The 14,832-nt window shown below is 49.8% G+C and overlaps 1 protein-coding gene across 1 annotated transcript in view; it reads left to right on the plus strand.

The window, feature by feature from the left end:
• Positions 1–14,832, plus strand: part of RNF216 (ring finger protein 216) — a 105,389-nt gene that overhangs the window by 20,925 nt on the left and 69,632 nt on the right. Inside the window, exons 7-10 of the mRNA XM_004598114.3 lie at positions 8,023–8,137; positions 10,855–10,994; positions 11,701–11,751; positions 12,781–12,918. Of these exons, the coding sequence (XP_004598171.2) occupies positions 8,023–8,137; positions 10,855–10,994; positions 11,701–11,751; positions 12,781–12,918 (444 nt within the window). The remainder of the gene's footprint in view (positions 1–8,022; positions 8,138–10,854; positions 10,995–11,700; positions 11,752–12,780; positions 12,919–14,832) is intronic.

Below are 14,832 nucleotides of genomic sequence, written 5' to 3' on the forward strand. Positions count from 1 at the left end.
GTTTGGGAGGCAGCTCTGAGGAAGCTGCATCTTAAGTGGCTTTATTTAGGTGATCTTTGAAACACTCTGGAAAAATTCCTCCTTTGTCCTTGTGTGTTTATGCCTCACTTGCTGTTTCTGTTGCCTCTGGTGTTAAACTCTTGTTTGTTTTGTTGGGGAGTTTGGGAATTTACATGGGTTTTGAAATGGGGTGGATAGAGCTGTTGTAATTAAAGGAAAGTGTTTAAGAGGAAGTCCTCTGTGGTAAAAACTAAATCTTGCACCCAGTTGGGACTTGGAGCTTCTGCTTGTGATCTGCAGGAAGTGCCAGAGTTACGTCTTCTGGAAGGTGACTGTTGGTGTAGACCAGGGCGTGGTACACAGCCTCACAGATTTCTCGATTATATGAATAGTATAGTTTTTTTTTTAACCACCGGTAAACATGATTGCTCGGGGGAAGTCGTGTTTACTGTAGAGAATGAGTGATGCGTATCTGGAGTTTCCCCATTCCCCCACTCCGCCCTACTTGTAAACATGTAAGGGTTGGGGCTGCCATGGTGTTTTAACACGTTAATCCTTCTCCTGGCGCCACTGGCATCCCATAGAGGCGCCGGTTCGTGTCCTGACCACTCTACTTCCCAGTTCAACTCTCTGCTTATGGCCTGGGAAAAGCAGCAGGGGATGGCATAAATCCTTGGGTCCTTACACCCATGTGGGAGAAGTTCCTGGCTCCCAGCTTCAGGCTAGCCCAGCTTTGGCCGATGTAGCCACTTAGGGAGTGAGCCAGCAGATGGAAGATCTCTGTCTCTTTTCAAGTCAAGTAAAAAATCTTGACAGATAGCTCGATAAGGGGTAGATTGTGTTGTGAACAGCCAGTTTACCCATCGCTCGGCTTTGGTAAAGGCCAGCTCATGCTCAGTCTTGTTTCATTTCTGTCTTTGCCCATTTTTTTCCTCCCAGTTTTGTTTTTTAAAGATTTATTTATTTATTTATTTATTGGAAAGTCAGATATACAGAGAGGAGGAGAGACAGAGAGGAAGATCTTCCATTCGATAATTCACTCCCCAAGTGACTGCAACGGCCGGAGCTGAGCCAATCTGAAGTCAGGAGCCTGGAACTTCTTTCTGTCTCCCACGCAGGTGCAGTGTCCTAAAGCATTGGGCCGTCCTCCACTACTTTCCCAGACCACAGGCAGGGAGCTGGATGGGAAGCAGGGCTGTCGAGATTAGAACCGGCGCCCACATGGGATCCCAGAGTTCAAGGTGAAGACTTTAGCCGCTAGGCCACGCCGCCGGGCCTCCCTGCCAGTTTTGAAGCAAATTGCAAGCACATAATTTTTTTCCATCAAAACTAACTTCAGTGACTTTCCTTAAAAGATGAATGCTCAGGCCCAGCACAAGGTGAAGACTTTAACCACTTTAGGCTATCACACCGGGCCCTATTATAATTGTTATTTGAATTTCTTAAAATCAATGGGTTCCCTCGTCTTTCCATTTTACATTTATTTGCAGCTTATTTGCTTAAAACAAAAAGTTGTTTTTTCTGTAGGTTTGAGTAGTCTGCATTTCGTTGGCTGCATCCCCATAGTGGTGTTAGCTAGTTACTGTGTTCTAGAATCTTGGTCAAAGAGAGAGGCATTTACTGGTTCGCTGTCCAAATGGGCACAGCAGCCAGGCCTGTGGGAAGGAGGAGGCAGGAGCCTGGAGCCGAATCCTGGCGTCAGCCTGGGCCATCCTGTACGTCAGGAAGGTGGAGGGGGCACTGCAGTCGTGGGCGCTGGCTTTCCCCACTCTGCCACTTGCCACTGCCACTACTAAGTGTCTTTAATGACTAGCTTCTAACCTGGAGGGAGAAAGTAAAACTGTAAAATATTCACAGGAAAAATACTTCTCAAAATAGTGTATTTACCAAAGTAATTATTTTCCAGAATTTAAAAATCAAGTAGTGCCAAAGTGGTTATAATATTTTCAGTGGCAGGCTAGTGTTCTCTCCCGAGGCAACTGTGAGCTCTGTTTCTTGTGGTACTCACGTCTGTATCAGTGAGCAACACTTCTGCTTGATTCATGAGCCCTGGAAAGATGGGGCTAGAAACACTCCTCCTTCCAGTATACACAGTTTAATGTTTATGACTGTTGAACTGTTCACTGCTAAGGCAAGTAGTACGTATGATAATGTTTCATTCAGTTTTGTGTTACTCCTGGAATTGAAATTAACTGGTTAAGATTTTTTTTTTTTTCATTTGGATTGGTTTCTTACTGTTGTAATTTGGAATTTTGACTGTAGCTAAGTGTTTCCACACCTGACAGCTGAAATACAGGTCTTTGTGTTGTCAGAACTTTCAGTTCACCCCTCAGGTCCTCCCTGCACGCCTTCCTCTTCTAGAACCCTGGTTGTGTGTACTTGTGTACGCGCTGCGTGACTGTCACCCTAAGACCTGCCCTCACCTCCAGCGTGGCAATTTCTGTGCCTTTCCCCTGCCTGCCTTCCTCGAGCTGGGATCTGGCGCCTTTCCTTGTCTTGGGTTTTTTGTTTGTTTGTTTGTTTAGTTTTTTGTTTTAGTTTCAGTGTTGTTTACATAGTGACAGGGATGAATGTCCTGGTGCCTGGGCCTCTGGTTAGGGGAGGAGGGTCACAGCATGAAGGAAGGTAAGTGGGATAAACATTCTGCTCTTTTTCTGCCATATGTTTTGGTTTTCATACTGGTGCGTTACTGTTTATTCCACAGGGTTGAAAATTTTCCATTTTGAGGGTTTTGTTTTTGTTGGTCTTTTTTTTTGTAACGTCCAAGGGACAGAAAGAGAAAGGCAGAGACAGATCTTCAGTCTGCTGATTTACTCTGCCGAAGGCTGCGGTGGCCAGGCCGGGACCAGGTCAAAGCCAGGAGCCAGGAGGAGCTCTGTGGAGTTTCCCACATTGGTGGGGGGGCCAGGGCACGAGGACCATTTTTCGCTGTCATGCTAGACTGTGAGCAGGGAGCCAGTACATGTCCTGCCAGGCTGAGCCACTGTGCGTGTTGGACCAGTGTTAGGCGCAGCTTGGAGGGCCAGGGTCTGCACATGCAGAAGAACCGGTTTGGTCAGCCTGCTAGGCCAGCTTACATGGTCCTCATTGCTGACAAGTTTTGGATTGTTGCGTTTTGGAGAGGTATTTGTTGTCTTCCCTTGGTTGACTGGAGCGGGCAGGCTTATCTTTCCCGTGCACGAGGGTTTGCACAAGAGTTCGCAGAGGCCATGGCCCTCATGCACCTCTGAATGCCAAGGTCGAGGCCCACACCCATGGGTGTCATTCCTGAGATCGGAGATCCCCAGGTCACTGGTGAAGCTCCGTGGGTCCTTTCCTTAGCTTGGTATAGAAATAAGAAGCTGGGAAGCAAGTGCAAGCCTAACGATCTTCCTCCAGAACCCAGCGATAGGACAGCCCTGGCTCACAAAGGAGGCACATGTCCACTGGACACTGGCTTTAGGGGAGACGGCTCTGGCTTTTCAAGGCTTTGTTGTTGTTGCTGTCTTTTTCTCTCCTAGTCCTGAACCTAGAGGGGCAGAGGGGAAGCCAGGTGTGTGGGCTGATAGGTCTTGAATGAGGGTATTGAAACTGCTGCTCGTCCTGTTCTGGGGTTCTGGGAGCGTGGCCTGCACCCTCCCACCCCCTGGGTCTGGGCAGAGAAGCAGAGGGAAGCTCCCCTGGCCCTGGCTGTCTTGGCAGTCCCAGGTCTTGTTTTGTGTTAGATGGTTTATCTAGTGTAGGCCAGCGGTGAGCTGTGGCAGTGGGGTCCAGGAAGTGGGCACCTCTCCCCTCTTCCAGCCTCACCTGAGCCATCCAGAGCCAACAGGATGTGACAGAATGCCACCCACCAGTGTCACATACCATCAGTGGGATGGAGACTGAATCTGATAAAAGCAGGGGTTCCTAGAAGGCTCAGGTGAGTTTCCTCTGGGATTTGGGGGACCCAGGCAGCAGCACGTCTGAATGCCTTTCTGCATGGCGACCCCTGCCAGTGTAGGTGCTTCCCAGGCCAGGCTGCCCACCAAGTGGCCAGCTGATCAGGACCCTTGCCTGTGTGTGACTGCCCTGAGGACAGCTGTCCTGGCGCTGTGTGTAGGCACAGGTGTCTCCTGCCCTGTCCCAGAAGGAGGCCTCATGCTTTTTCTTTTGTTGTCTGCTGCGCCTGGATGCCTCCAGCTGGGCTTCCTGACTAGTTGGTGTTAGGTAAAGCACTGGACTCTGCAGACGTTGGCACCGACACACACAGAAAGCGCTTTCTTACAGAGAGAACATCTTGCAAGGCTTGGTCAGCGAGTGGGAGTAAGAGTGGTTGAAGCAGTTTTCCAAAAGCAGGTGAAGAAAGCTATTGGGAGCACTGAGAAAGAAATGAAGATGTTACTTAAGTAGTCTTGAAGGAGAGTTTTGTTTTTTGTTTTGTTTTGTTTTTTTTAACCGGAGGAATGATATATACAAAGGCTAAGGGCAGGAAAACGTAGCCATGTGCCTTCAGGGAATACAGACTAGCAGCTGTCACAAGGAAGGAGTGATTATTAAGGCAGGATTTTGGAGGGGGTGCAACGCTGTGACACTGCAGCGCTGGCCTCCCATGTGAGTGCTGCTTGAAGTCCCAGCTGAGAATGATGAGCTAAGTGCTGGTACTGGCTGCCAAGCACATGGAGAAATGCTCGGGAGCTCCCGGCTCCTGGCTTCAGCCTGGCCCAGTCCTGGCCAGTGCGGAGCTCCTGGCTCCTGGCTTCAGCCTGGCCCAGTCCTGGCCAGTGATGGACTCTTCTCTCTCCCTATCTCTGTAGCACTTTTAAATGTGTAAATTTTTATCGTTTATATTTTAAGATTGTCTTTTGTTTTTACTTGAAAAAGTTACAAAGAGAGAAACGTCTTCCATCTACTGGTTTGCTCCCCAAGTGGCTGCAATGGCCAGAACTGAGCTGATCTGGAGCCGGGAGCTTCTTCTGAGCCTCCCTCATGGGTGCAGGGGCCCAAGGACTTGAGCCATTCTTAGCTGCTTTCCCAGGCCATAAGCATGACTTGCATTGGAAGTGGGGCATCCGAGACTTGAACCATTGCCCATATGGGATGGTGGCACTGAAGGCAGAGGCTTAGCTAACTATGCCATGACGTTGTCCTGAATAAATATTTTTAAAATTATTTTTCAGGCTCTTTTAGTTTATTCTTGACCTTTAAAAAAGATATCTATTTGGGTTTTTTTATTCACTTATTTTTTTAAAAAAAAAAACAAATTGATGGTTTACTCCTCAGATGGCTGCAGTGGCTTGGGCTGTTCCAGAAAGAGAGGGGCCCAGAATCCTGTCCTGAGCTGCCATGAGGGTAGCAGGGCCCAAGGGGTTGGTTCATCTTATGCTGCTTTCCTGGGTACATTAGCAGGAAACTGGAGCAGAAGCTGAGTGGCATGTCAGTATGGACAGGGGTGGTGTGACCCACTGTACCATGACACTGGCACCCGTAGACATTTTTTATTATTATTTTTATTGGAAAGGCAGATAGAACAGAGAGGGGGAGAGACAGAAAGATCTTCTATCCGATGATTCACTCCCCAAGTGACCTCAACGGCTGGAGCTGTGCCGATCCAAAGCCAGGAACCAGGAACTTCTTCCAGGTCTCCCACCCGGGTGCAGGGTCCAAAGGCTTTGGGCCATCTTCAACTGCTTTCCCAGGCCACAAGCAGGGAGCTGCATGGGAAGTGTAGCTGCTGGGAGTAGGACCGGCGCCCATATGGGATCCCGGGGCGTGTTCAAGGCGAGGACTTTAGCCGCTAGGCCCTGGACCTGAGGAGCTTGCTCAGGGTATAGGGGCTGGACCCTGAGTCGGGGGGCAGGGTGGGTGCCAGAGTGTCTGGGTGTAGCTGCTGCCTGGGGACATGATGGAGTGGGTACCAGGGGTGCCCTGCAAGTGCTGAGCAGAGAGCGAGACCGAGCAGTTCACAAAGGCAGCTTCGCAGGCCGAGCAGATGCTGGAAGTTCCTTCATTTGCTTTGAACTTTCTTCTTTTTTTTAAAGATTTATTTTATTACAAAGTCAGATGTAAAGAGAGGAGGAGAGACAGAGAGGAAGATCTTCCGTCCAATGTTTCACTCCCCAAGTGAGCCGCAACGGCCGGTGCTGTGCCGATCCGAAGCCGGGAACCAGGAACCTCTTCCGGGTCTCCCACAGGGGTGCAGAGTCCCAAAGCTTTGGGCCGTCCTCGACTGCTTTCCCAGTCCACAAGTAGGGAGCTGGATGGGAAGTGGAGCTGCCGGGACTAGAACCGACGCGTTCAAGGTGAGGACTTTAGTCGCTAGGCCACGCTGCTGGGCCCTCACCCATAGACATTTTTAAAGATAGAGTTTCCTTACAAGTACTAATTGATGTTCATATCATGCGAGACTCCCTGCTATCTAGAAAGAATGTTTGGATGAGGTGGTGCTGTCCCCTTCGGTTTCTCTGCAGGAGCCGCTCTGTGCCTCTGTGGCTGGAAAGAAGGAAGGCAGGCAGGCAAGAGTGCCAGGTTCACCTGCTGGCCTGCTGCTTTGTGGGACCCATTCTTCTATGACCTCACTGCTAAAGTTAAAGTTGAGCATTTGCCCTGCTTCCTTACCTGGTTTTTTTTAACAACCCTAACTCAAAGATTGCAATGTTCATCTTGGGCAAAACTTAGTAGCCTTGTAGCTTATAAAAAAATGTGTTTTTAAGGTTGATATCCAAGGATTTGTAAGGAATAGCATCACTGGTGGGAATTCCACCAGGAGGAAGTAAGAAGCCACATTCTGGTGGTCAGAGAAGGCGTAAGAAAGGGGTGGGTAGATCAGACGGAGCGTGGTCTTCCCTTCTACAGCTAACGCACTTTCTGTTTCACCAGAGGGTCTGTTAGGATAACTGCATTACATACTGGCAAGTTGCGGGTGTCAGCTATAACCATGTGTTCCCCAAGTTAATGTTGACTGTGTTGCTGGGGGAACACTGAAATGTGGACGTAGTTCTGGTGCCCCAGGGACTCAGTCTAGTGGAGGAAATGTTGTGAATCAGGTAAGTAAGCTGGTCACTCTGCCTGTGGAGAGGGAACCTTCAGGATGCTGTGGAAAGGGTCGGCTAGGAGGCCCAGATGGCTAAGCCCCAGAGGTCCAGGGGCTTTCAGGAGGGCCTCCCTGAGCACGTGGCACGTGATCACAGGTGCACCCAGGAGTTGATGGGGGTGCGGTGCCTTTGGCTGGCTAAGGGAGGGAGCGTGAACTCATTATGGGATGTACTCACTGCTAAAATGCTGACAAGAGCCTGCCGGGCATCTGATAATGAATGCATCAGAATAGTTCACTGGGCTGTTGAGCGGGCATAAAGGGGGTTTCTGTGACCCAGAGGTAAGGTTTTGAGAGTCGTGAGTCTCCCGACCCAGGTTGGGATACCTAGAGAGGTCAGGTGAGAATACCAGTGAGGAGCATGGAGCAGAAAGTGGCCAGCAAAGGGGAAGTCAGGAGACAGGCTCGATCATGCTTCATAGTACTACCCAGGGAAGCAGCACTTGGCACAGCGGGGAGGACGTTGCTAGGGGAGCTGGCATCCATTATCAGCACTTGGGTGGCAATCCAAGCTCAGCTTCCTGTTCGCGGGCACCCAGGATGGAAGGCAGGCAGCCGGTGGTGGTGGAAGGTGTGGGAGAAAAGGGGCTCTCATTAGCATAAGAATTTTAGATTCCAGGGCACAGTGAAGTGGTGCCAACGAAGAGGATAGTGAGTGGACAAAGGAGGTTGGTTGTTGGAGAAGAGCACCAGTGTTTCCTAGAGAAACAGCAGGCAAGCTGTGCCTAGGGGACAGAACTTGCCCTGCGTGCCTGCAAGGACAGCTGGAGCAGCTTTGTGTTTCCGGTCACCCTTTAATCTGTGGATAAACGTTCTGGCTCTGACGCAAGGCTGCCTGTGTGTGTGTCCCCCCTGGCGGCGTGAAGAGAGCAGCTGGGGAGATGGGATGTCCAGCTCAATCTGCCGGTTGCGACTGTCTCACATATTCTTGTGCTCTGTTGACTGTCGTAACATTTCCTTTTCTCAATTTTTAGGCCTTTTCTGATGCCATTAAAAAATGGCAGGAACTATCACCAGAAACCAGCGGAAAAAGGAAAAAGAGAAAAGAAATGAATCAGTTTTCTTACATAGATTTCAAGTTTGAACAAGGTAATGGCAAGCCATGAATGTTATTTACTGCATGAAGTTGCAGAGCAAACTGTATCGGTGGACCTGAAGACTCCACGTAGTAAAGATGTCAGACCTTCCCCGATTGAGTTTTTGCACACACAGGCTTCTGTGTGGCACTGGCCCAGCCCTGATGTTGTAGCTATTTCAGGAGTGAACTAGCAGATCAAGATCTCTTTGGCCCGCTCTCCCTCTCTCTCTAAGTCTGCCTTGCAAATCTTTTAAGAAAAAAAAAGTGGTATTTAATAAACAGATACTGAATGGCATTACTAGCCATTCAGTAAATCCACGTGGAAACTATGGTAAGATGTGCCATCACACACCTTACAGAGCGGCTAAAACAAGATGTAGTGAGAGTGTGGAACAGAGAAAGAACCACCATGCATTGCTGCTGAGAGGATGAAAAAGCTTCAGCCATCCAGGTCAAGTTAGGCAGTCTCTCTAAAAAGCAAGCATATAGCTACAAGACAGCCCAGCAGCTGAATTCCTGTGCATTTATCCAAGAATAACAAAACTTAGGTTCGCAAAAAGTCCTGAATTATATGGTCATAACAACTGTATTTAATTGTCCAAAAGTTAGAAAAAGCTAAATGCCCTTCAGCTGGTGAACAGTGAAACTGGCACCACTCACCCCATGGAATCCTGTCCAGCAGCAAAAACCAACTGCTGGGATGTGCAACGCCCTGGACACATCCCCAGAAACTGCTGAGTGGTAAAGCTAATCTCAGAATTTGCTGTGGTGTGGTTGATTCATGATGCCTGACACAGTTACAGAAGTGAAAACAGGTCAGTCGTTGGCAAGGATAAGAAAAGCGGTGGTGGCGGTGAGGGAAGTGGGCTTGGCTCTGCGAGGCAAGCGGGAGAGCCGCATCTGGACCATCCCTGGGTGCTCTCCTACTGGTGCCTCTGTTGTGCAGATTTCATTTTTACTGGAAAGTCAGATACACAGAGAGGAAGATCTTCTGTCTGTTGATTCACTCCACATGCAGCCGAGAGCTTATCCGAAGCCAGGAGCCCAGAGCTTCTCCCAGGTCTGCCACATGGGTGCAGGGTCCCAAAGCCTTGGGCCGTCCTCGACTGCTTTCCCAGTCCACAGGCAGGGAGCTGGTTGGGAAGTGGAGCTGCCGGGATTAGAACCGGCGCCCATATGGGATCCTGGGGCGTTCAAGGCGAGGACTTTAGCCGCTAGGCTACGCTGCCGGGCCCTGCTATGTTTTTTGAAAAGTAAAACTTTCTGTCCAGAAAACCAGTCTCTGGTTTTAGAAAGACACGGTATTGGGCCCGGCTACGCTGCCGGGCCCTGCTATGTTTTTTGAAAAGTAAAACTTTCTGTCCAGAAAACCAGTCTCTGGTTTTAGAAAGACACGGTATTGGGCCCGGCGGCGTGGCCTAGCAGCTAAAGTCCTCGCCTTGAACGCCCCAGGATCCCATATGGGCGCCGGTTCTAATCCCGGCAGCTCCACTTCCCATCCAGCTCCCTGCCTGTGGACTGGGAAAGCAGTCGAGGACGGCCCAAGGTGTCGGGACCCTGCACCCATGTGGGGAGACCCGGAAGAGGTTCCTGGTTCCCAGCTTCGGATCGGCACGTACCGGCCGTTGCGGCTCACTTGGGGAGTGAAACATCGGATGGAAGATCTTCCTCTCTGTCTCTCCTCCTCTCTGTATATCTGACTTTGTAATAAAATAAATAATTCTTTTAAAAAAAAAAACCATAGCAAAAATTAACAAGAGAAAGGGAGAATAAAATTCAAAATACATTGGGAACCAGATGTGGTAAATATCATTAAAACTAAAAGAGATCACCAAGAGCAGACCTGTGCGTAGACTGAGTCTAGAGGAATACGTTTCTATAAAGTGTAAATTACAAAGTGAATAGAAAAATCCCAAACCTGAGCAGACCAGGTGCAAATCTGGTATCTTGTCTCCCATTCAAACTGTTGCGTTTGAGCTGTTAGTACAGTGAGGCCAAGTACTACGCTGTCAACTTCGCACCTTCCAGAATAGTTAAAAATAGCAGTTGCTGATGATGGGGGCAGTCAGAACGTGGAGTGGCTGGACCTCACACTGCCGGGTGCGTGGTGGGCAGCCAGGACGTGGAGTGGCTGGACCTCACACTGCCGGGTGCATGGTGCAGTCAGGACGTGGAGTGGCTGGACCTCACACTGCCGGGTGCATGGTGCAGTCAGGACGTGGAGTGGCTGGACCTCACACTGCCGGGTGCATGGTGCAGTCAGGACGTGGAGTGGCTGGACCTCACACTGCCGGGTGCATGGTGCAGGTGCAAACTCGAGCTGCCACTTGGGAAGCTGCCATCGTTTTCTAAAGCTCAAAGAGAACCGGATCCCGTAGTTCAGCACTTACACTCCTTTATGTACACTCGGCTTTGCCGCACTCCTCAGCAGCTGACTGTGGGCAGCCCAGGTTCTGATAACCCCAAGCTGTTATACCAGATGTCCCCAGCAATAGAATGGGTAATGATCTGTGACAGATGGACGAGGACAGTGCTGACAGTATGGAGGGACCAAGAAGGTCTGAAAGCCCCTGGGAACCTAGTAGGTGGGGAGTCCAGTGTTCCCACAGGATGGCCCATGCAGAGGGAGGAGTGGGACACACTGCAGGGAGTACCGGGGGACCGGGCTGCAGGGGACCAGCAGTCCTAAATGGCTGCCTGATGGCTTGTGTCATCATGTGTCTTTCAGGTGACATAAAAATAGAAAAGAGGATGTTCTTCCTGGAAAACAAGCGGCGACACTGTAGGTCCTATGACCGGCGTGCCTTGCTTCCGGCCGTGCAGCAGGAGCAGGAGTTCTATGAGCAGAAGGTCAAAGAGATGGCAGAGGTAGGATGATGGGCTCGGTCTCAGGCCGTGTCCGGGCCTCTCACTGCATCCTGAGCTTCATCAGTCAGGGCTGTGTTACCAGAGTTCCAACTGGGGCTTAGGTTTCACCTCCCTCAGCATGCCAGTGTGGAGACAAAGTAGTGATAGGATCTATTTTACTTGTTTTTGTTTTTTTTTTATGAATGTATATTCAAGTGCAAGTCAACCAGAGTAAGTACAGTGCTTGTCAGTGAGTGTCTGCCGGACCAGCGCCTCCAGCGTGGGTTCCTGGAGCCTCCATCTTGCGGGGTCACATCTGTCGGTGCAGTGCTCAGACACTGTCTCCGCTTTTCTCTCACTGGGTGTGCCCCAACACGCAGTAGGCATGGTGTCGTGTGGATCAGGCGGTAGCACAAAATGTGTAGTAATAACTGTTTGCTGTACCATGTGCTCATGTTTTAAAAATGCCAGTTCCATGTGAAATATTTTGTATGTCAACCTTTTCCTTTATTCATTCTGCATTTTAAAGCACATTTGAGAAAGTCTCATACTTCTATGTTGTTTCAGTTTATCTCTTTGATCCATTTGAAATTTATCCCGACATGGCTTTTTTAAAATGGCGAATAGAGAACTAAACATGATACTGGTTACAGGGTTATCGTGTTTGGTTGGTGTCATCTGTACTGTTTGTATCTGAATGTGTTGTGTCTCTGTTTTGATTCCTCAGCATGAAGATTTTCTGCTTGCCCTGCAGATGAATGAAGAACAGTATCAGAAGGTAATTTGCAGTCTCATCTAACTTGTTTATTTTGGTTATTTTCCAAGGCTGTCTTAGCATGTTTCCCTAGCATTCTATGGAGTATCTGTTCAGCTAGAACCTCTGGTGGAGCTGAGCTGGGCGTGTCAGCCACAGGACCCGGATGGTCTATTAGTCCCAGACTGCAGGGGGGTCGCAGGGATTAGGCAGTGTGTTGTTCAAGAGCGTTACCTAGAGCCTGCCAGCTGGAATCTTGCTTTGAAGTGCAGAACTCAGACAAGCAAGAGGCCTGGGTCCCAGCTTCCTGCCAGATGGCTTTCTGCGTGGCGACTCTCTTCTCCAGCATAGCCAGGAGTAGGGTGGCGACCACGTCAGTCACCACGGGTAATGAAGAAAGCGAGTTCCTTGGCACATTCTTTGAGCTTTGCTGCTTTGTGGCCTTCGGTAGCCCCTTAAGATGAAGCTTGACTGAAGCCCCCAGGTGACAAATATCACGTTTCCTCTGTTGAATGTTATGAAAACTGTGCATTAAGGCCATGATTGTAGAGTAGATTAAAATAAAGTTTTTGCAAAAATTAAAGAAACAAAGGGAAGGAGAAGGATTCAGAGAGAGAAAATGGATACCTTAGAATTGCATCTATGAAATATATGAAATCTGTTCTCTATATTAATAGAATAAAAACTTTTCTTTGAACAGTGAAGTTTTAAAAAAGAGAAAGCTTGCTTGGGTTATGACCCCCACACAGCTGTCTTAAAAGAAAAGTGCAACTTTTGAAGTTTTTTGGGGCAACATCTCCTGTGGCACTTTATCCCTTTTATAACGTGCCAGCATCTGGCACCATTGTTAAATGTAACTGCACAGTTATTGTAAAGAATGTGGGAACTCACTCTGTTGAGCTGTGGGTTAATAGCGCACTTGCATTGTCAGGCTAGACTTGTCAGTGGGTTTTGCCTGGGAGTGTGCGGCGGAGCTTGGAGATGCGTGAGCGAGCCCTTCCCTGCTGCTGGATTGCAGGGCGTTTCACACGTGCTTGTGTCTCACACCCGCAGGACGGCCAGCTGATCGAGTGCCGCTGCTGCTATGGGGAGTTTCCCTTCGAGGAGCTGACCCAGTGCGCAGACGCTCACTTGTTCTGCAAAGAGTGTCTCATCAGATACGCCCAGGAGGCAGTCTTCGGGTCTGGAAAGGTAGGAGCTGCCTAATGTGTTCATACAGGGGCAACTTCTGCTTCTCCTTCAGTTGCATTTATTTGAAAAGCCAGAGTGATAAATAAAGAGGAAGAGTGGAAAAAAAAAAGCTATCTTCTGTTTTTCACTGGTTTACATCCCAAACAACTGCCAGGCTGAAGCCCAGAGCCTGCAACTCTATGGTCTCCAACATGAGTGGCAGGAGTTCACGTCCTTGGGCCATCCTGAGCTACCTTCCCCAACACCTTGACCAGAAACTCGGCCTGAGGAGCTTCAGAACTTGAACCAGAACTCCCATGTGGGAGTGTTTTATCCTGCAGGGCTTTCACCCCAGCCCCACAGAGAACTGTGTGTAAGGTCACATTCCATCCACAGGGAACAGTCTAGGAGGCACACGGTGATGGGGAGGGGGGCTCTGCTGATAGGTGAATGGGTGTGTGTTTGAGTGTGTTATTTTAGGCTATAGATTCCTGTTCAGGGAATGGTGAAATTCTTCACCACCATGGACCTAGCCTAGGGGGACTTCTACTTAACCACCATGGACCTAGCCTAGGGGAAACTCCTACTTCACCACCATGGACCTAGCCTAGGGGGACTCCTACTTCACCACCATGGACCTAGCCTAGGGGGACTCCTACTTCACCACCATGGACCTAGCCTAGGGGGACTCCTACTTCACCACCATGGACCTAGCCTAGGGGGACTCCTACTTCACCACCATGGACCTAGCCTAGGGGGACTCCTACTTGATCACCATGGACCTAGCCTAGGGGGACTCCTACTTGATCACCATGGACCTAGCCTAGGGGGACTCCTACTTGATCACCATGGACCTAGCCTAGGGGGACTCCTACTTCACCACCATGGACCTAGCCTAGGGGGACTCCTACTTGATCACTTAGCTGCCTGTTGGGACCTTGTTAAGATTGCTCAGGTTTCAGTCTAAGTATGAGGTGAAGGTCAGCTGAACCAGAGGAAGGATTTAGGAGGCCTGAGGTCGTGGGAGCCCCAGGAGATACTGAGAAGTTGTCCCAGGGTGCAAGAGGAGCGCAAGCTGCTTCTCTGTCCACTCACAGCACCCATCGCCTCTGTGCCCACGTGTGGGGGGCGTCCTCCCCAACAGCACACTGCCGAGCCACGGTGCAGTGAAGGCTGTCGCATATCCTCTAATCCAGTTCTGTTCTGACTCTGTCTGCTGGAAGAGTGTCCATCCACAGACTGCTCCCTTCTGGCTGACCCTGCAAAATGCAGTTCCCAAATCCCTCAGGCTCAGTAAATTTGCTAGAGCGGCTAGAAGAACTAAGAGAAACAGGTTGCCAGTTTGTTACAAAAGCTCTGAGATAGATTTTATACACACACACACACACACACACACGTACGTACGTACGTATTGGAAAGGCACATTTATAGAGAGATCTTCCGTCCTCTGATTCACTCCCCAAGTGGCTACAGTGGCTGGAGATGAGCCAGTCTGAAGCCAGGAGCTTCTTCCAGGTCTCCCACCTAGGTGTGGGGTCTCAAGGCTTTGGATCATCTTCAACTGCCTTTTCAGGCCACAAGCAGGGAGTTGGATGGAAGGAGGGTAGCTGGGACACGGACTGGCGACCATATGGGATCCCAGCTTGTGCAACACAAGGATTTAGCCACTGAGCAGTCACACTGGCCCAAGATCCAATATTTTGAAGGGTCTGAATCAACAGTGTCCTGGAGAGCATCGATGGGGTGCCTGGAGGGCTCTGGAGTGCCTCTGCCCTCCTGGCCCGTTCTTGCTCTGCTTCCTGTAAGCCTTGGCATGCCTGGCTGTCCTGAAGCTCTCCACATGTTCTGTTTATTAGGGAGACTTTATGGCTCAGCCAGGGCAGAGGAAGTGTGGACCGCGCTGTTAAGATGTGGCTGCTCCCCAACCCCTCTGCA

This window comes from Ochotona princeps, chromosome 24 (assembly GCF_030435755.1).
Source record: "Ochotona princeps isolate mOchPri1 chromosome 24, mOchPri1.hap1, whole genome shotgun sequence".
Classification (NCBI taxonomy): Eukaryota; Metazoa; Chordata; class Mammalia; order Lagomorpha; family Ochotonidae; genus Ochotona; species Ochotona princeps.